Source organism: Pseudophryne corroboree, chromosome 3 (assembly GCF_028390025.1).
Source record: "Pseudophryne corroboree isolate aPseCor3 chromosome 3, aPseCor3.hap2, whole genome shotgun sequence".
NCBI classification, from domain to species: Eukaryota; Metazoa; Chordata; class Amphibia; order Anura; family Myobatrachidae; genus Pseudophryne; species Pseudophryne corroboree.
Window position 1 is genome coordinate 370,910,118 of NC_086446.1, and position 21,904 is coordinate 370,932,021.

The 21,904-nt window shown below is 44.6% G+C and overlaps 1 protein-coding gene across 3 annotated transcripts in view; it reads left to right on the forward strand.

Annotated features, from left to right (window-relative positions):
* ITGA3 (integrin subunit alpha 3) overlaps positions 1-21,904 on the forward strand; it is a 149,867-nt gene that overhangs the window by 108,975 nt on the left and 18,988 nt on the right. For all 3 annotated transcript variants that reach the window (XM_063959890.1, XM_063959891.1, XM_063959892.1), the window contains exons 15-23: positions 1,858-2,017; positions 2,103-2,180; positions 3,256-3,335; positions 4,319-4,396; positions 9,102-9,204; positions 9,300-9,476; positions 12,009-12,101; positions 18,360-18,473; positions 20,323-20,421. In XM_063959890.1, the coding sequence (XP_063815960.1) occupies positions 1,858-2,017; positions 2,103-2,180; positions 3,256-3,335; positions 4,319-4,396; positions 9,102-9,204; positions 9,300-9,476; positions 12,009-12,101; positions 18,360-18,473; positions 20,323-20,421 (982 nt within the window). The remainder of the gene's footprint in view (positions 1-1,857; positions 2,018-2,102; positions 2,181-3,255; positions 3,336-4,318; positions 4,397-9,101; positions 9,205-9,299; positions 9,477-12,008; positions 12,102-18,359; positions 18,474-20,322; positions 20,422-21,904) is intronic.

A 21,904-nucleotide genomic window follows, 5' to 3' on the forward strand; every position in this document is an offset into this window, starting at 1 on the left:
TCCCAAGTGAAGAGGGCAGGAAGGGGGCATGATGACTAAATTGTGGCAAATCGCTCCCCCACTGCGTTTTTGGGTGCAAGATGCAGTATAGCATGGTTACGTGATGCAGCAAATCACGTTGCTATGCTCCCACACCTGCCCTTTGGACCTCCCCACCATGATTTCCCAGAGGGCATTTGCAAAAAGTATGTATAAATTATATACTGCTGCTATAGTCCATCTATTGCAGACTCAGTAAAGAGGTGGAGGGAGGCTGCCCCCTGCCCTCCTCTCACAGCTCTTACTAGACCTGGATCGCTCACCTCTCCTCCTTTTCCCTTTCCCACCAGATCACCACCACCAGATTAAACACCTCCAGCACCAGATTCCCCCAATCACCAAACTGCCCCACCACCATTGCTGGATCGCCACCCCACTTACACCACAGTTCGATTGCCTCCCCTGCTGAAGCCACTGTGTGGGCTGCAGTAGGACACGGCAGCTGGAGGGAGGAGGTGGCTTCCCTGAGCATAGCAGGTTAAAAAAAGGAGACAGAGGAGGGAAGGGGGGGACGGGGCGGGATAGGGGGGGACGGGACTGGGAGGTAGAGAGAGAGAATAGTAGGGGAGAGAAGGTGGTATTCTGACTACTGGTCTACAGTCAGTAGGTCTACCACTAATGTTAAACATGCATTAGGTCGACAGGATCAAGGGTTGACATCTAAAAGGTAGACAGGGTCAAAAGGTCGACATGACAACGGTCAACATACATATGGTAGACACAAGTTTTTTTATTTTATTTATTTATTCAACTTTTTTATACTTTACTATCCACGTGGCATTCGATTGTGAATAGTAACCTTGCCTTATAGCTCACCATGCAAGGCAACGCATACACTAATGGGTCTTGTTTGTGGCAGATAAGCCACAAAACATCCCCCAAAAAATTGTCTACCTTTTTTTATGTTGACCATTTTCATATCGACCTTTTGAACCTGTCGACCTTTTGGCCCTGTTGACCTTTCCTACTGTCTACCTATTCTATGACGACCTTTTGATCCTGTCGACCTTTTGACCCTGTCGACCTAATGCATGTCTACCATCAGTGGTAGACCTATTGACTGTAAACCTTTGTAGTGTAGATCTAATAATCCACACCCAGAGAAGGTACGGCATGAAGAGAGAATGAGAGAGAGTGAGAAATATAATAAGGGAAATGGAGAGAGAGAGAGAGAGAGAGAATATGTGGAGAGGGGGAGACAGGGACAGAGAAAGTGAGATAGACTAGGGGGGGGGGTGGGGGAGAGAAAAGGGGGAAATGGTGGAAGATTGGAAGGTGAAGGAAAAGGAAAACCTGCATGATAGCTAGTGACCTGGTGAAGAACTTGTTCAAAATACTGTATGATATCATCTCTCACTTTAACTCATCCTATTTCTCTACATGCCCTCCTCCTCTAGCCCCCCATACCTCCCCCTCACCATTACTCCATGCAATATTTACTATTAAGCTGGGTACAAGTTAGAAGATGTGGAAACGACACAGTGGTCATCCTGATTTCCCTTGAACTCCCAGACAAATGATATAATGCGTACATACTGGGCAATCTTACAAACGACTGAACGATATATTATGCGTCGTTCGGTAGTTTGGACGTTAATTAGGAATATATGTAGAAAGTGCATACACACTAGATTTACTCAAAATCATTAACAATATTGTCAAATATTCCTGCATTGCCGTCTGATGGAAGATCCAACAAACGGTGCACGGGAGTGGGCAATAGGGCGTACACACTGGCCAATATGGACGATTTGTTGCCTAGTATGTATCCAGCTTAACTCTGTTTAACTCCTGACTCTCTATATAATCTTCCCACAGCACAAATGGGACGCAGATCCTTCATTATGACTCCAATGTGAAGTATTTTCTGTTACGTGTAACTGTAACGAATGCTCCTAGCGTGGTCTCTGCAGCAGATGATGCCCATGAGGCGTTCTTGAATATAACTGTTCCGGATGAACTTCTCTACAGGCGATTTGTGAGTAATTCTCAGCCTGCATTTTATCTCTGTTTCATCTGGTAGCATTTGGTTCATAGTCAGATAAGTAACTTTTTGTTTTCAGACATTTCAGAGTGGATCATGTACATTTGAAGGAACTATCCTGTGTGAGCTTGGAAACCCCTTTAAAAGGAACCAGAAGGTGAGTACAATAGTATGATTAGTAATCTCTAAGCAGCTTGTGCAGAGTTGGGAGGACATCAGGGTCCATATGCAGATATTACACCTTCTCCTCCTTACTTTTGGAAAGGCCAAAAGGTCATTACGACTGAGGCAGACCCTCGTAGAAACACAGATGCACCTGTCAGTAGCTGTATCACTTGCAGGTGCCTGTAGTCTGGTGCAGATACGATGATTATAGAGGTAGCCTACACTATTGACCTCTGACGCATGCGAGTGCTTTCTTCATTCATTGTGCTTAAAGTACCTGGTTTTGTGGGTGGATTTTACAATTCATCTTTTGCTACTTTTATTCACACATAAGAAATTCTTCCAGTTATTCACATAGGAAGCAAAGCTTGACTCTGTAGTGTATGTTATACTGGATGCTGCTATAGGTTTTTTAATATTTTCATTACCTAGATTATAAATTCACTTGTACACCTTTACATAGTGATCATTGGGAGTAATTCAATAAGGATTGCATATGCAGCTTTGCAATTGCAGTCCTTAGCAATGCAAATGCAGGAGGAGGTGCATACTACCTCCTCCCTGCATTTGCAATGCGATCGCATCTCAGATGAACATTGCGACCATCGGTCGTGATGTTCATCTGCGATGGCAGGCTGAGTAAGCTTAAGCTTTCTCAGCCTTGTTGTCGCCGTGCGGCTTCCAGGCCAAGATAACTGCGTCTCTCGATGCAGTCCTTGGCCTTGCCACTCCCAGAAAACGCCCAATGCCACTCCAAACGCCAGCCACCCCTGCCCCTCCCCGCGAACGCTTCTGCCTGTCATTCAGGCAGAGGTGTTCACATATCTGCACCGCGATCACAGGACTCGTTCTGCACATGCATAGGACTCAAACATTGGGGAAATGCAGTAAGTATCGCATCAGTCATCATTACTGAATTAGTCCCATTTATCCCTATGCATGACAGACCTTTAATGAACACATGGTTCTGTGGTCAGTATGTATTAAACCTGGCTCAGCTTAGATGGAACACTGACGTTTGTGTGCAGTTAAGCTTGTTGTTCTTCACCTATTTATGTGTTTTGCAGGCTGTTATTGATATCACGTTTGAAGCATCTGGGATTGCCTTGAAGACCAGAGAAGTGATGATTGGACTGGAGCTATCCACGTAAGAGATGGCAAGAGTGGCCAGAGGTTATTGTGTCTAAAAGAGGGGATTCGGTATGATATCTCGACTTTCGGGATCCCGACCTCAAGTGCAGCGTGTCCCCTCACGGGCTCGCTGCGCTCGCCACACTTTATGCCTGGCTGCGACCTTCGGTCGCCACACTAATTAATTTATTCCCCCTCGGGGGGGGGGGGGGGGGTGTGGACCACTACCCAAGTGGGGATTTCGACCGCCAGCATTTCAACAGGTGCCAGGATTCTGGCATCGGTATTTCGACCGCCAGGATCCCGATAGTCGGGAAATTAACTGCGTCCCAAAAGAAGAATTACTCAAAGAAAAAATTAAAGTGCAGGGCTGTATTTTTAAAATGAAAGAGCTCCACCTCCATAATGTCTCATCCATGGTGACTCCATTTTATAAATAACTATTTTATTGATAAGTCCGTAATTTGAATATTTTCAATGGTACATTAGCTCAGCAGTGGTTTTCCCAACGTACTTGTGATGTAAAGAATCCTCTGTCTGTATCCTGCAAAACCTACAGCATATAATGAAATGCTATTACTGGAAAATACAGAGTTACAAGGGCCTGATTTAGAGATGTATGCAAACACGATGGTTTGCAGTGCCCACAGCTGGTGGCAGGGGGAGCTGGGCAGAGTTGCACGTGACCTGTCACTCACTCTAGGCATCTCCCGCTGTGGTGCGTATTGAGGCTAGATGAGGACACATCTGTAGGAGCTTACATTATCTGCTCTCTGTTTGAAGGAGCTAACGTTATCTGCTGTCTGTATGTAGGATATAATGTTATCTGCTCTTTGCATAAAGGTGGCAATGTGATGCGACAAGGACGCACCAGGAGATTGTACTGTTTGTAGACCATGCTCTGTATGTAGGAGTTAATGATATCTGCTATCTGTATGAAAGAGCTAACATTATTTGCTCTCTGTATGGAGTAGTTAATGTCTCGGTTCTTTTTTACAGATTGAGCAAACAAACAGACCTTCACAAGCAATATGCTGAATTATTGGTAGATTATACCCTACAGACTTCATTATCTGTGTAAGTACTCCCCTGAATTATCTACACTGCTGTAAGATGGAGCTACACTGTGATACCAGGCAACTGGGCACCCAATATCGCAGTGCCTGTGGCTGCAAAATGAGTCGTAAAGGATACCTGAAGTGTGATGTCTATGAGGAGCATATTCCTAAACTTGTAATGGATGGTAATGGCAAACGTGCTTTCATTCATACAGGCTGTGGAGTGATTGTTGGTACTGGACAGTGGGGTTTGATTATCTCAGAAACCTCTGTTCTACTGGTATTTTTATGGACATCAGTCTCTAGAGTTTACTCTAGTGGTACAGTGGTGTGGGGAATGTCTTCAGGGCCCTTAACACCATATATATAACACACTTATAAACACACTTTAGGGGTCATTCCAAGTTGAACGCTAGCTGCCGTTGTTCGCTGCGTAGCGATCATTTAAAAAAATGGCAAAACTACGCATGCGTATGGGCCGCAATGCGCACGTGCGGCGTACAGGTACAAAGAGCATTGTTGTTTTGCACTGCTTCTAGCGACGATTCCATTCGCACAGCCGATTGCATGGAGATTGACAGGAAGTGGGAGTTTATGGGTGTCAACTGACCGTTTTCTGGGAGTGTTTGGAAAAACACAGGCGTTTGCAGGGCGGGTATCTGACGTCAATTCCGGGACCTTCATCGCAGCAATCATCGCACAGAATAAGTAACTACAGGGCTGGTCTTGTTTTGCACAAAATGTTTTTGTACCGCTCGGCTGCACAGGCGTTCGTACTCTTGCAAAGCGAAAATACACTCCCCCGTGGGCGGCGACTATGCGTTTGCGCGGCTGCTAAAAGAAGCTAGCGAGCGATCAACCCGGAATGAGGGCCTATGGGCGGGATGTAATGGAGTCCGAGATCGCCGAAGGTGCAGGATGCTAGCCAATATATGACATTTTTCTAAAGGGGCAATCGCTTACAGGGCCTGGTTTTGCCTTGTTAGTGATTGCCCCTTTAAAAAAATTATCCGAGATCGGACAACATCCTGCACCTCCGGCGATCTTGGACTCCATTATATCCCACCCATAGTGTGTGTGTGTGTGTGTGTGTGTGTGTGTGTGTGTGTGTGTGTGTATATATATATATATATATATATATATATATATATATATATATATATATACACAAACAGAAAGTTCAGCACTCACCAAAGCAAGCTCACTTATTTTCACAACATCAATAGATAAATGAATAAATGATGGGGGTTTAGTTAGTGAATTGGCCAATGCACGGAAGCCTGCAAACCGCTCGCCAAGGTACCCCATCTTCATGCAGGTCCTACACTATCACAGAGTCTCAATAATTAAAACCTAGCAACTGTATTTGTTGGTATATTGTAGGGTTAATCTTTGGTTGGTTAACCCTACAATATACCTAGCAACTGTATTTGTTGGTATATTGTAGGGTTAATCTTTGGTTTACTCATATTAACTGTGGCCACAAACTTTGTTCATGCACCCGTATGCAAGCCCAATTATCTTAAACCTGGGTCAGCTGTTCTTTAGTAATTTATCAGCCAGTGTCAGGTGACTAGTGTATCTTTAAAAGCCATGGAGTATTTGGCAGATACACATTGGTGGTCATTCCGAGTTGTTCACTCATTGCCGTTTTTCGCAACGGTGCGATTAGGTAGAAAATGCGCATGGTACGCAGCGCGCATGCGCTTAGTTATTTAACACAAAACTTAGTAGATTTACACAGGCTCGAGCAACGTTTTTTCAACGCTCGAGTGATCGTAGTGTGATTGACAGGAAGTGGGTGTTTCTGGGCGGCAACATGGCGTTTTCAGGGAGTGTGCTAAAAAACGCAGGCATGCCAGGTAAAAACGCAGGAGTGTCTGGAGAAATGGGGGAGTGGCTGGCCGAACGCAGGGCATGTTTGTGACGTCAAACCAGGAACTAAACGGACCGAGCTGATCGCAATCTAGGAGTAGGTCTGGAGCTACTCAGAAACTGCAAGGAATTATTTAGTAGCAATTCTGCTAATCTTTCGTTCGCTATTCTGCTAAGCTAAGATACACTCCCAGAGGGCGGCGGCCTAGAGTTTGCAATGCTGCTAAAAGCAGCTAGCGAGTGAACAACTCGTAATGAGGGCCATTAAACCAAGTAGGCATATTTGCAGTTATATTATGTGTGATACAGTTGCTAGGTTTTAATTTTTGAGACTCTGTGATAGTGTAGGACCTGCATGAAGATGGGGTGCCTTGGCGAGCGGTTTGCAGGCTTCCTTGCATTGGCCAATTCACTAACTAAACCCCCATCATTAATTCATTTATTTATTGATGTTGTGAAAATAAGTGAGCTTGCTTTGGTGAGTGCTGAACTTTCTGTTTGTATATTTTTAAGTAGGTGGCTCTATGAGTGGTGAGTGCAGACACTGCACCCCGCTTCTGGGGTGGTGAGTGCTGTGGTTTTAAATTAGTTGGTATATATATATATATATATATATATATATTTATTAAAGGGTGATTCAAAAGTCGCAGTATACCCTTTTTGTTTCAAAACTTGCAGGAAATGTGTAAATTTAATACTCCAGTAAGGTATGGGTGAGGTGAGCAATCTTTTAGGGTATGTACCGAACATGGACGCCATCTTGAATCTAAGTCAGTTTTTTCAAATGGAAAGGGAGTCATGTAATGTGTCAAACAACATTAGAAAAGTGTATTGCTGCAAACAGATGTGAAATAGCAGTTATGGTTCAAAAGTTACAACACTTTTTTTGTTGCAGGTAACTGAAGCTTGCGTTGACAAAAGAGGAGAGAATTGAGGTTATTTTGATGTCTGGAGAACAACATTTTTGTGTCATAGCTGCAGATTTTAACAACCGGCACCCAGAAAGACCTCCAATTTCACATAGCTGGATCTTGAATGGATGCCATCGATGGGCATGAAGGATTGGTACGATCAATGACTGGCTGATTCCATATTCTGCTGACAAATGTTGTGTGCTGCGATGTAGGCTCTTCACGAAGGATACCAAAACCATTGTTGAGGTTGTCTCGTCAGTAGCATTTTTTAGATAACCACTCTGTGACTTGTCAACCACAGTCCCTGTTTCCCAGAATTTGGAAATTAGACACCTGACAGTGTTTTCTGAAATTGGAGGTCTTTCTGGGTGCCGGTTGTTAAAATCTGCAACTATGACATGGAAACCTTGTTCTCCAGACATCAAAATGACCTCAATTCTCTCCTCTTATGTCAGTTACCTGCATCAAAAAAAGTGTTGTACCTTTTGAACCATAACTGCTATTTCAAATCTGTTTGCAGCAATACACTTTTCTGCAAATTCTGATGTTGTTTGACATGTTACACGACCCCCTTTCCATTTGAAAAAACTGACTTAGATTCAAGATGCCGATTTCAAGATTGCGCACAGTCACTATGAAGGACCTTTTTGTATGTATATCCATGTGTATACCCCCTGAAGAAATCCCAGACAATATCAAAGTGCCAAATCGCATTGGAATTGATGTTAAATCACATGTTAAATCTCAATCCTCAATGCTTTATCTATTTTCATAATGTATGAGTCTGTTGTTTCTGTGTATTTTTCTGTTAAATAAATAGTACAGGGTGGTCCATAAGTGTGGAAACACCCTTATAAAAAGGAAATGAGTAAGGAAATATTAATGTCACTACCTGCAAATGAAAACTCGAGAATGAATAAAGATAGTTAAAACGAAGAACACCATTGTTTTTGTTATGAAATTCTGCCTAATTAAAAAATCAGAGTTGCATCCAAGATGGCTGACATCAAGATGCCCGCCATACTGGTGACATAAAAAAAGTTCTCCCCCACTCCCATATCATATGTGTAGACACTGGATTAATATTTCCTTACTCATTTCCTTTTTATAAGGGTGTTTGTACACTTATGGACCACCCTCTATATACTTATCACACTATTGGAGGTTTTCTCTCTTTTGAACCTTCAGTCCAAGACCAGAAGATTGGGATTACGGTTAGTATATTGGTTGCAACTTCATAAGTATCAATTTGGTATGGCAATATTATTTATCTTAGTATTTGGAAATAACCATATTGCACAATTTGGAGTGCTTTTTTTATCACGTTGGTGATGGTTTTATTTATCACAATTTCCTGCATGAGAGCACAGTTCTGTTATATGTGTATTACACTGTATTATTTTATGTTTTTTACGGTTCGTTTTTTATTGTTCATATCAAATTATCTATACACCCCAGGTTGGAAAGAAAGGACAAAGGATAAAAGGAAACCTAGTTAAACGTGGAATTGTTTTGCCACTTGTACACAATTATTATATACAGATATGCTCAGCCTCATCCAGGCTGCGACTATTCACACCGGCGTGCAGTTTGCAGAGGGTAGAGTGCCCGTTCATAGAAATGACATTGTCTGATAACGGGTGCAAATAGTCGCACCTGGGCACGTCTAGTCAATGGCGCGATGTGCGCGCACATGTGTACACATCACGGCAAAGATGAGGAAGGGCATATCTGTGTCTTGCTTGATTGATAAGTGATATATTGAATATGCAATTTCTGATCACTATTTGGATATATACGTAAGAACCAACTTAATTTAATGAAAAATACAAGTTAGAACAGATGGCAACTGTAGATTGCAGTAGTAGATTGCAAATAGGTCTAATGCGGGTATCCAGTTATTTTTACTAACCTGTGTAAATATTGCATGTCTAGGTCGCCTGTCAATCTACAGACCTACTTCAGTGGCCAAGTGATTGGAGAATCCGCCATGGTGACAGAAGATGATGTGGGAAGCCCTGTGACATTTACTTTTCTGGTAATGGATGGAGTTTAATTCAAGAAGAATTGGCCAAATACCTAGAAGTGCAAATGAGAGAAATAAGACATTCTGCAATAATTTTTGTCTTTTAGGTGGGACTTTATGGTCAGCCTCTGAACTCTTTGGGATCTCTAATCTTAGCTGTGGAATGGCCGTACGAAGTTGCCAATGGAAAATGGCTGCTATATCCTACAGAAGTGCTGGTGAATACAGGAAATGTAACACGGTGTCAGCCTCCTGGGAATGTAATTGACCCTTTAAACCTCACAGTAAGTTTGTCTTTTACACAGTTTCAAGAATGTTAGAATATATATTGGGATATTTGAGACCACAGTTGTAGAGTCATCTTCCTTTAAGAACTATTGGATTATGTTGTATTCACACACTATAATCGCACACTCTGGGTCTGATTCAGAGAAGGACCCAATGCTTATGTTTGCGCAATTGAGCTATTATTTGCTACTGCGAATCCTGCAAAACCCCTACAGCACATACGTTTCCCTGAGAGTACACAGAGACCGCTGTTGTGTATGCAGTCGCTGGCTTTAAAACCATGGGCATCCCTGGTAGGTGGCCTGAAGGGAACACAAAAAAGGGCCATTCTAGGGTGTTTCAGAGAATGAGGCTGTCCCAAATGCAGAGCCACAGCCACAGAGGCAATGTTTAGGGGAGTTGCAGAAGGAGACACTGCACCTGCCATAGTCTGGTGCAAGTGACGATGGGGCACGTGATGGAGTGCCGATGGTGGAGTGTTCAGAACCACCGAAGCAGTTGCACTGTTCATGGGCACTGAAAGTGGCCATCTCAGAATTTGCACATTCTGGTGCACACTAGCACACAAGGGGAAGGCTAAAACTTGCTTTTGCATATTACTGCCGCTGTGACCCAGCAGAAAGATGCAGTAACGCAGGCTTTAGCACTCACCGCTGAATCAGCCCCTCTGCCTCTACAGATCTTCTTATCATATGAAAAGGATGAAGCTCTGGTGTAAGGACAGGAGGATGATGGAGGAGAAGATGTGGCTGGGTTGTGAGTGAAGGATGAGGGTGATGGAGGAGAGGAGGGGCAGGAGTGTGAAGAAAGGGAGGAGGAGGATGAAGGAGAGGATGTGGCAGGGGTGTGAGGGAAGGAGGAGGGCGATGGAGGAGAGAATGTGGCTGGGATGTGGGGGAACAAACAAATGATTTTCCTTATTGCGCAAAAAATAAACAGTGGTGCAGCTATGAGAAAAGGGGATTCTTCACAATAATCCCAATGGCATATACAAAATACAAAGATGTTTTCTCAAGTAAGCGCAAACACATACATATCCTGATAGTCTTTTGTTGTCCTTCTTCAATATTGGCAAAAGATGATAACAGGACTTTAGCTTCAGATGTATGGTGAGATTTCCAGAAAATACCACTTCTTTATATTGCCACAGCCATTAGTGGTGTATCTCAAATAAAAAGAAAGTTCATAGTGCAATATTGTCTTAAGATAAAATCAGGTATTTATTCACACTAAAAACTCACAATTGATAAAACAAATAACAGCATATAACCATCAAAATGGTGGATAGTTCTTTAGCCTGGGGTCACACACGACCTCTAAATGGAACAGATCCGGACTATTCCACAGAAAGGAACCGTTTGTAGCTCACCCGACCAATCCACCGTATCAGCTCACACAGCCCAAAGCTTTTCGGACATCCAGGTCCTTCATCAGAGGCATCTGCACTATGAACTTTCTTTTTATTTAAGATACACCACTAATGGCTGTGGCAATATAAAGAAGTGGTATTTTCTGGAAATCTCACCATACATCTGAAGCTAAAGTCCTGTTATCATCTTTTGCCAATATTGAAGAAGGACAACAAAAGACTATCAGGATATGTATGTGTTTGCGCTTACTTGAGAAAACATCTTTGTATTTGGGATGTGGGGGAAGCAGGGTAATTTGGGAGGGAAGCTGGCAGGGGTGTGATGGTTGGAGAAGGGCGATGGAGGAGAAGATGCGCCTTACTAGGCAGATCATGCTGTAGCCTAGGATGACAGTGCTTGGGTGCTCGCCAACCCTCCCTATTAGTCCATAGTCTGAACAATCAAGGGCAACTATGAGATACCGGGATGCGGTTAAGATATCGGCTGTTGGGATCCCGGAAGTTGGAATTCTGACAGCTGGCATCAGGACCGTAAGTATAGCGGGCAGGTTAAGTTTAGGATCGGGAAGGATGGGGTAGGTTTAGTCCATGTTTAGTCTTTTGTCCATGTCGACCTTTTGTCCATGTCGACCTAAGGTGTGTCGACCAATTGGCGTCGACCTAAAGTGTGTCGACCTTTGTGCTGTCGACCTGGAGTCCGGATACCCAATAAACAACCCATTTTAGCCATGCCATGCCGTGACTCAATAGCGCTGTGCATCTTTTCATGAGACTTTTCTGTTGAAATGCAAATAGGAAGCACAAGCAGCTTATGCTGATTAAAATGATATGCGAAAACTTTGTAACGTACCATTTTGTATGCAGTTACAGCCGCAGAGGCACCGAAAATATAGGCATGTCGAATATCATTTTAGTCAGCAGAGTCTGCTTGTTAGTCCTGTTCATATAGCCTTGTTCTGCAAAAAAGACGCCCGGCACTAACAGAGTTGCCCTGGACCTGTCAGCTCACTCATGCCAGGCAACTCCCACTGTATGGTGTATTGAGGCAAGATGTATGAGGACACATCTGTATCAAGTCTAAACACACTAAAAAACAAAATCGCAGCTGAACAACATAAATTGCATCCACCTTAATAACTTTATTTTCCCCATCTCTCAGATGTCCAATAGAAGAAGAAGGAGAGAAGTTGGGGAACTGGCAGATGTTCAGACTTTACCAGCAGTTAAAAGAGAAAGACCCAATACCTCACTGGTAAGAGCCCACTCAGAGTTAGTGATGTCTTCATATGAGAAAGACAAACTCCATAACTAAGAACTTCCCTATAGAGTCTAAAGAATATGAAAACATGCTTACTTGGGATGGCTAGTAAGATAGTTCTCCACCATCGATGTCAGAGATTTAGGAATGCCCCCCTTCCCTCCCCTGATTGGCCTACTGTTTAGCCCTTTGATGGCCATCCCTAATGCTTCCGTTTCTCATTGCTCTATATTTCAGTGTAGTCTGTCATAAGAAGGGTTGATGATTTATCTTAGATTTGACCTGTTATCAATTGTTATGAACATCTTTCTCACACAGTACCATAAAACGACCTCATCGTTTTTATTTTTTGTTGAAAGCTGCTAGAATCTATATTCCATACTGTGATCGGTTACTTCCAAACTTTCTGGAGACTAAGGGGTCAATTAAATTGTGGGTGATAATTGCTATGCTCATAAGTGCTCTGATACTGTATGTTGCACCTATGGGAGCCCCAAGATTGCAAATCTTTGTATGGGGCTGTGAACAAAAGTCTGTGAATACCAGGCTTAAGCGGGGTGATTTGGTGTGCCGTTGCTGTGGGCATCGCCTACCATTCAACCAACCCATAAGAATAGGTTCTAGCTTCCTTGTGTCTTAGTGTTGTTGCCATAGCATTTTCTTTTTCATCCACTAGGGGTCACTGGAGTACTCTTGGGTTATGGACTGGGCGTAGCCGGAAATGGCACATATTTAAATATTTAAATTAGTAACTGGCCATCCCCTCCATAATCCCATAGAGCCTTCAGTATTTTTCTGTGCCTCTAGCGGAAGGTACTGAGGACTGAATGTCCTGCGATTCTTCAAGCAAGATTATTTCAAGCAAGATTATTTTTGGTTTTTCTACCTGATCCTTTCCCAACTTATCAGAGAAGTTCGGGTTAGGGATCATTGGTGCTGCATTAGCAGCAGATGGTCTGCCGGCGCTCATACAAAGGGCCCCGCCATTGACTAAAATCAGCGCAGCTGATTGCAGCCACGGGCTGCACAAGGGCGCAGGACGGCGCTTACAGAAAAGTCCCGTCATGGCCTCCGCAGGTGGTGCAGGTACTGAGCGGTAGGCAGCTCTCACTGCCGCCGCTCACTTACTTTTTCGATCTATTGCGGCCGGTCAGCTCACGCTGCCGCCCATTATGGGGGGACTGTATGTGTTTATATAATTTAACTGTAATCGTTCCCCTGCTGCCTGCCACTAGCTAACCCTTGCTGCCACTATAATGCTCCACTGGACTTGCAGATGGAGCCAGCGAGCGAACCCCGGCACTGCGCAGGCCGCTCGACGCTTCCTGGGTCACCCGGCGCCGCTGGCCGCTTGCAGGGGTAGCTAGCGAGCAGCTCCCGCCACTACCGCCGGAATGCTCGCCGCTCCCCGTCTCTCCGGATCCGTCCTCCTCCCTACCCCGGTACGGCTCTCGTGGGCTGAGCGGCCGACCTGACCGCGGACAGCTGCTGCCGCGGCCCGCTCTGGCAGCCGCTCAACAATCTCCGAGGTACTGTCCTTCACGCGGCTGCGGTGAAACTTGCACTCCCCGTCTCCCGTCTGCTGAACAACGGGGGGGGAGCAGTGTGGGGGAAGTCGGCAGCCAGAATAAAGGCTGCACTTGCATATAATACTCTTCTGCAGGAGAGAGAGGGGGGGAGGAAGCCCGCAGGGAGGCCCCAATAACTAAGCTGCGTTTAGGCAGCAAAATCATCAGGATTTTAAGCCTGTGGCCAATATCAGAAGTCTCTGTTACATATACAATATAACTGTTGTATGAATATATATATATATATATATATATATATATATATGTATTTATATATATATATGTGTATGTATGTGTGTATATGTGTTTGTGTGTTTACACACTGATGGTATACAGATAGGTGTGTCTGTGTATATACATATGCATGTATTAATGTATATCAGTAATCTTGCAATAAGCAAGCACATGGCCGGACACCATTTTAACATTACTTCCTGGTTCTTCCCAGGAAGTTGCTGCCCTACAACACTCGGCCTCTAGAGGAGCCGGGGTGTTGTTAGGAATTTTATTTTCTTGGTTTTGTACAAGCACAAGATGAACACGTGTGCTGTAATGTAGATTTATACACACTTTATTTACGTGGTACTAAGTCACGGTACTAGTCTATCCTTCTGTACTTGCTTGTCCGTGTACATAAGGAGTAAGTCTAAGACATAGCAGCTTCGCTGCAGAGTCCGTCGGACAAATAAAACTGCACATACGCACTATTGCCGTTCCTCGTTGGGGGAGGCTGGCGTATATACTGACTGTGAACAATTGTTATTATTGTTTTATAATTTGACGGTTTCAATACCCGTCGCAGTGTGTCCTACAGTATACAGCAGTAGGGGTGTTGTTTAACCTGGTTTGGGCCCGGTTTCGGCTTAACAGGGCAGTGGTTGCATGGCAATACAGTTCACGTTTGCCCTACAAGAAGCACACCTTACGCTTCTCGCTGATCACACTTGTGAATCTGCTCAATATATTATCTAGGTACAGTTTCTGTGGACATCAGCCAGTTTAGTTCTCGCTTTTCAGTTTCACTAGTGCGGCACGACGTGCTTTTTCGCTACGTGCTTAACAGGACGGTGTCCGTTTCTAAACGAGAGTAGAAACATTACTTTACGCTGCCCACATGTTTCGTCCTGTCTTGGACAAATTCCTGAATAAATAGATTCAGGATATAGTCGTTACATCTCGGTCCTTTCGGGGCCGTGCTACAGAAACAGCCACAGGCGGGTCAGGTGGTAGTGAACGTGGTTTTCGATAACCTCTACCTGTCTGATTGTCGTCAATATACGGTTAAAGTGCTGCCACCTACTTCCACGCATCTTTAACCAGGGTTCAGTGGCGTTTACAGCTAAGCCACTGAAAAGCCAGGGCTAGAATGAGTTTCCAGGCCATCGCCGATCGTCAGTTGTGGGCATCCACAGTTGGGGGATCCGCAATTTTTGGGTTCGCAGTTTACCAGACAAAGGTTGCTTGTTTTCCACCATTGCAATTTGCAAGACGGGTCTGCCTGGGTCATAAGATGCGGTTCTGCACACCGCCATACAAGCTCTAGTAGATTGAGCACTTTGACTGCAGTCAACAACGTTATTCCAGTTTGGGGTAGTTCCAAAGTTGGCTGAATCTGTCAGTCCGATACTGACCCTTCAGGTCAATCAGGGCGTCGCTTATACTACACATTCATGAATACCTGCAATTGGTGACTACAGGTTGAAAATCACAGTGATTCTGGATTTCAACTTTTAGGTACTTAGACGCATCAGGCCTACTTAAGTTGGCAGTAAAAACCATTTTCGCTTTCAAGCGCTACCGTTTTGGCTTTGTATGGCGCCTAGGGTTGTCACAAGTAATGGCTATCGTGATAGCTCATCCCTGGAAGTGATAAACGTTCAGTGTTTTGCAGATCTGCTCATTAAAGCTCCGTCTCAAAACTTCGTCATGCAACGGCCCTTACTAACGTACAAGGGTGTCGTTCAACACGGTTAGATTGTTAACCTAGAGATATCAAGCCTCATTCCGTAACAACGGACTCATGCATAGGGATAATTCCGTGATTGCACGGATTTACCTGCCTGAACATACCACACAAACTGTTCGTCATCACGTACAGTTCGTACGCAAGCCACGGACAGTCTTGATCCGTTTGGCCTTTTGCCTATTGGTAAGGAGAGTGACGTCTTTCGACGCACTCTACTTCGCAAGGAGTCACTCAGGTCATTTTCACCTGGAAGTTCTTGCACGCTCCTACAAGTTCATCAAATAGTACGGTTGTCTCTAAGGGCCAGAGTTTCACTACTCTAGTGTTACCGCAGGGACAATGTTCGGCGTCTGGAATTGGATAATTCTAAATATGAACGCGAGTCTCAGAGGTTGGGGACCTGGGGTCCCAAATGATTAACTTCACAAATCACGGAGATTTCGGTCAAACGCGCTGCGGCAAGCGGGCCACATGCTCCGTTCTCAGACTGTCCAAGTGCGGTCAGACAACACAACGGCGATCGCATACATCACCGATCAAGGACGGAATCGAAGTCGCATGACCATGCGGCAAGTTGCTCCATGTTCATTCTGGGAGTGAACAGCTGGAAGGCAGCTTATTCCAGGACACTGAGCATTGAATTAAAAGTGTTCCAGATGTTTGTCCAGCGGTGGAGTTACCCACAGGGGTATCTATTGGCATCTCGCAAAAAAAACAAAAAACATCCAAGTATGTGTCCATCCCAGTAGGTGTCCAGTACAAGGGCTCCGAAGGCAGCAGCTGTAGATGCTCTGATGCTCTCACGATCGCGTGGCTGTACAGTGTTGTGAATCTGTTGCAACGGTTACGCTGCTTCCTCGGGTACTAAAATGGATCATACAAGACTCCATGACAGTCATACTAGTGGCGCCACATTGGCCTCGGAGGCCATGATTCTTGGATCTCCGCGAACTACTCGCAGCCGATCCTTCACCGCTCTCGCCACGTCCGGACCTGTCCCACTAGGGTCAGTTCTTTTACTCCGATTTAGCGCGGCAGCGTTTGACGGGGTGGCTGTTCAAAGCGCTCTCAAGAACGGATGGCATTCCAGAATCTGGTATACAAACCATGTTAGGGGCTGGGAAGCCAGTACGGCAGCTCATTATCACAAGGTTTAGCGTGCCTCTATAGGTTGGTGTGACGCTCAGAAGTTTCCAACATCATGTTCAAGTTATCCCGTCTTTTAATATTTTTACAGACTGGGTTTGGTGAAGGATTATATTCTACACTCAAGGTGCAGGTCTCTGCATGTCAATTTACCTGCAAAGGTGTTTGGCTCCTTTGCCGATTGTACACACTTTCCTGCACGGTGTCCTTAGACGACCTCCATTTATACCACCTACAGCGCCATGGGACGTGATCTGGTTTTACCACCTACAGCGCCAGGGGACGTGATCTGGTTTTAGGTTTTTTATTTACAGTCTTCATTTGTTGAATTCTTACAACAAGTGGATGTTACGTTTATCAATTGGTAAACACTTTTCTCTTAGCCTTAGCCTCTCAGCAAGGCATGTTTTAACATAGGGTGGTTTGCATGTCAAGGCCCCAAATCTGGTGTTTTATGGTCATAGGGCGGAACTTCGCACAAATTCCGTGTTCCAGTCAAAGATCGTATAATGTCACGCATCAACTAATTAATGTAGTTCCTCGGTTATCAATATGTTCGAGAACTTAAGTTACTTTGAATGTGGTACGCGCACTACGCGTTTATGTAACCCAAACAATTGTACGTAGAACAGACACATTGTTCTCTATAATGTAGTGAAGATGGCTTTACAAGCTACCAAGCAGTCCTTATGTCATACGTCAGGCTTAGCTTCATAATAGGCTACAACGCCTACATCAGGGTCAGACCATTCCAAACGTTCTAGTGAACGTCATAAGCGGGCTTCAACCGCCTACATCAGTGTCAGACCATTCCATACGTTCTTTGGGAACGTCAGGAGCAGCAGGTCGTGGAGTTTCTACGAAACAGCGTAGACGAGCTGCTACATGGTCATCAGTGCATGACCATCAGTGCGCATGTTGGTGCGCTTTTACAGGTTGGCTACGTTTGCGGCATCAGCATTTAGCTTTGGCCGTCTAGTGTTACAGGTGCCAAACTGCTCTCCCGCCCAAGGGGGAAACTTTGGTACGTCCCAAGAGTACTCCAATGACCCCTAGTGGATGAAAAAGAAAATAGGATTTTGGTACTTACCAGGTAAATCCTTTTCTTTGAATCCATAGGGGGCACTGGACGCCCACCCAGAGCAGTTTACCTGTCTTGTGGTAAGGTCTGTGGATCTTATGGTAACACTTTATCACCAATGCATTCGATGTTATGGTATCAACTGATTGTTATCAGTTCCGTTATGTGTCAACTTTAGGGTTGACCATTATATTATAATGTTATAAGTTCATATAATGTTATATGTAATTCTCTATGGTTCATCCTCTCTATCACTCCTGTTCGGCCCAGTAAAAATACTGAAGGCTCTATGGGAATATGGAGGGGATGGCCAGTTACTAATTTAAATAATTAAATATGTGCCATTTCCGGCTACGCCCGGTCCATATCCCAAGAGTACTCCAGTGCCCCCTATGGATTCAAAGAAAAGGATTTACCTGGTAAGTACCAAAATCCTATTTTTTCCTCACTGTCTTTTACCCTCACATTATTTAAATGTCCTTTGCTCACAGAAATGTGGAGGAGGAGGTGCAAACTGTGTGCGCTTCCAGTGCCCTCTAGATGACATGAAGTTGTCAGCCACTGTCACTGTGCATGGAAGAGTATGGAACAGCACATTCCTGGAGGTGAGGAAAATGTCTTATTTATTATGAGTTGGACGCAATGACGATATTCACACAAACATTCAATATTTTTCAACTGTGCATGTGTCGATTGAGACGCACGTAATGGGCGTTCCTGGGTGAAGAGCGGGAGGTGGCTAATCAGATGCACAGAGATGGTCCTTATTATAGGCATGTAATGGGTGTGTTGTGGTCATGTTGCAGAAGTTGTTGCGGATTCAGATGCACGTACATTGGAAGTCATACTATGATAGGGTGGTCTTCTGTATGCCGAATGTCGGGATCCCGGCGGACAGTATACCGGCGCCGGAATCCCGACACCCGACATACCGACAACTATTCTCCCTCGTGGGGGTCCACGACCCCCCTGGAGGGAGAATAAAATAGTGTGGTGCGCGTAGCGCGCCACCGTGCCCGCAGCGTGGCGAGCGCAGCGAGCCCGCAAGGGGCTCCTTTGCGCTCGCCACGCTGTCGGTATGCCGGCGGCCGGGCTCCCGGCGCCGGTATGCTGGGCGTCGGGAGCCCGAGCGCCGGCATACCGTACGACACCCTATGATAGACAGTCTGCACTTGCATGGGGCTGGTGCAGGTTTTGATGTTGTGACTGAAGCGGTATTTCGGCATCTACAGACATATGGATGTACACCAGGGAAGGGCTCATAGCGGCATTAGCAAACAGATGCAGGAGCAGCTAAAAATGCAGCGTCTGACTGGTGTTACTTATCCCTAAGTACATTTATTCTCCTAAGTATATCCTCTATTCACAAAGTAGCTGCCAATACTGGAGGTCATTTTATATAGTGCCTCAACATGCAGCATAGAAAGAAAAAAGCGATCACTCAGAAGTGCAGCCCACTACACGTCATTCCAACTTTCCATTCTCCTAACATACTGCTTGGTTTATCCTCATATAAATTATAACTGAATAATGAGAGTAATGTGACAATGGCCCAAATGTATTAAGTCTTAAAAGCGATAAAATAGAGAGTAATAAAGAGTGATAAATGACCAGTCAATCAGCTGCCTAACTCTCATGTCACAGGCTGTGTTTAAAAAATGACAGTTATGAGCTGACTGGTTGGTCATTTATCACTCTTTATCGATCTCCACTGTATCACTTTTTAAGGCTTAATATATTTCAGCAAATGTGTGTGGTTTGGTGGTTTCATGCTCAATTCGTGTTGAACTGCATCTTTGTGGCCACCACTCAGTGCTTTACAATGCCCTAAATGGTACCTAGCAGGGGCAGGGCCATAATAACCACTTGCCTGCCCCCCTGCACTGCCTACCTTGCTGCCCCTTTCTGTAGGGGTCAGAAATAATGGGGGTCATTCAGATGTGGTTGGAATTTCTATTGCTGCTGCTTACATGAAATCAGCAGTGATAGCTCTAATATGGTAATGCAGCAGAAGGTGTCACGCCTCCTACATACATTACTGATCCGAACTGTGTGCAGTATCGGATCTTCTCCAGCACCGTCAGCCGGCTGCGTAACATATGAGGTCACACAAGCCAGCCACTGCAGCTGCTACCTAGAGGTCAGGAAATCTCCGTCTTGCCTCTTCCCTCCCCTGTTACGTTGGCGACACGCCTCCGTTTGGAGAAACGGAGGCGGTGACCACCCTCAATCACTGACAGTCTGATTCCATTCTGCGTCCATCATCGCAGAACACGTGTACGCATGTGTACGTTTCTGCACATGCGCAAATTACTGATAATTGGTACTTTGCTATGAATGCAGCAACTCCAACCACATCTGAATGACCCCCTATATCAGCAAGTATGCCTATAATACATGTTTATTTTTGATCTGAAATGCTGTATTGAACATCTATCACTTCTATTCTCTCAGGATTACAGACACATTGACAGAGTGTGGGTGGAAGGATCAGCAGAGCTTTATCTGAAAACTGATATTCACTCCATAAACATGCAAAGTCACCATGTCACAGTATGTATCACTGTTCATATGCATAGAAACTACTTTAAATAATATCTAATATCATTTGCTTCTAATTGTTGAGTTCTGATATTATAATTTCAGTGTTCATTAGGAAAATTTCTATAAATAATGAATAATGGAATCCCTACTGTACGTAAATTATGATAGATATTAGAAATCTATGTCTGCTTTCACTCTTGTGCTTTTATATGTTCATACAGCGCTTCACTTATTTCTAATAGCCATCTACTTTAAAATAGGGAGAACATTATCCCATATATAACTTTATGATTATCCTATATAGGGGGTCTATTCATGAAGCAGTGAAAAGAGTGGATTAGTGAGCCTGTGTAGAAGTTGCCCATGGCAACCAATCAGCTGCTCTGTACAGTTGTATAGTATGCAAATTATACATGTTACTTCAATGTTGATTGGCTGCCATGGGCAACTTCTCCACTGGCTCACTTCTCCACACTTTTCACTGCTTCATGAATAGACCCCTCAGTCTGTTGTAAAAACATACAGATATTAATATTGGTCCATGCAGCTATATTTTGCTACAAACAGATTCCCTAGTGTAGAATGGATTAGTCGCTATACAAATTCCTTCTAGAAAGCAGGTTCTGCAACAGTGTTTCAGTCATAGAACAGATAAACCTTCATTGCCAGAGGTCTGTTATTTTGCACAACAGGTGGCTAGGCTGGGTGTGGTATGAAAAGTTGCTATAATGTCGACATTTGGCATGTCGAAATGTGGTATGTCTGGCTCTGCCCCGTCGCACAAGTACAAAAGCATGGCACAGCAGCGATGCTTTTGTACTTGACGAGTAGCTCCCTACCAGCGCAGCTCCTGCGCGCTGGCAGGGAGCTACTCGTCGCTGTCCAGGTTGCAGCGGCTGTGTGTGATGTCACGCAGCCGTCGCGGCCCGCCCTGTCCGGGCATTCCTGCGTTGCACGGACTACGCCTCTAAAATGGCAGGCAAACTCCGCCGGCGCGCCCCCTCCCGCCCAGCGACCGCCTCTGCCTGTTACTCAGGCAGAGGCCATCGCAGGGCTGAGATGGCTGTCTGGCATGCGCCGGCGCACTGCAGGGCCGGCGCATGCGCAGTTCAGACCTGATCACTGCTGTGCGAAAACGTACAGCAGCAATCAGGTCTGAATAAGGCCCACAGTTATATAGCAACATAATTAAATCAGGCGCAATATAAAATGTGCCGGTCGCTGCCAATTTAGTAAAGCAGCTCCCAATAGGTACTCTGAGATACATTGGATAACGGATATAAATAAAATATACAGGGAGCGCATATACATATAAAAATTGCAATGCATTTTAATAATACACTGGAATAAAACTCCAGAAACACAACATATATGTACTTGTATCAACTGTTAATACCACATATAGAAAAGCATATGGTGTGTTCATAGGCAGTCTATAGACAATCCACTTTATATTGATGCTCCAAAGGAATAAAGTGACTTGGTGCAGTAT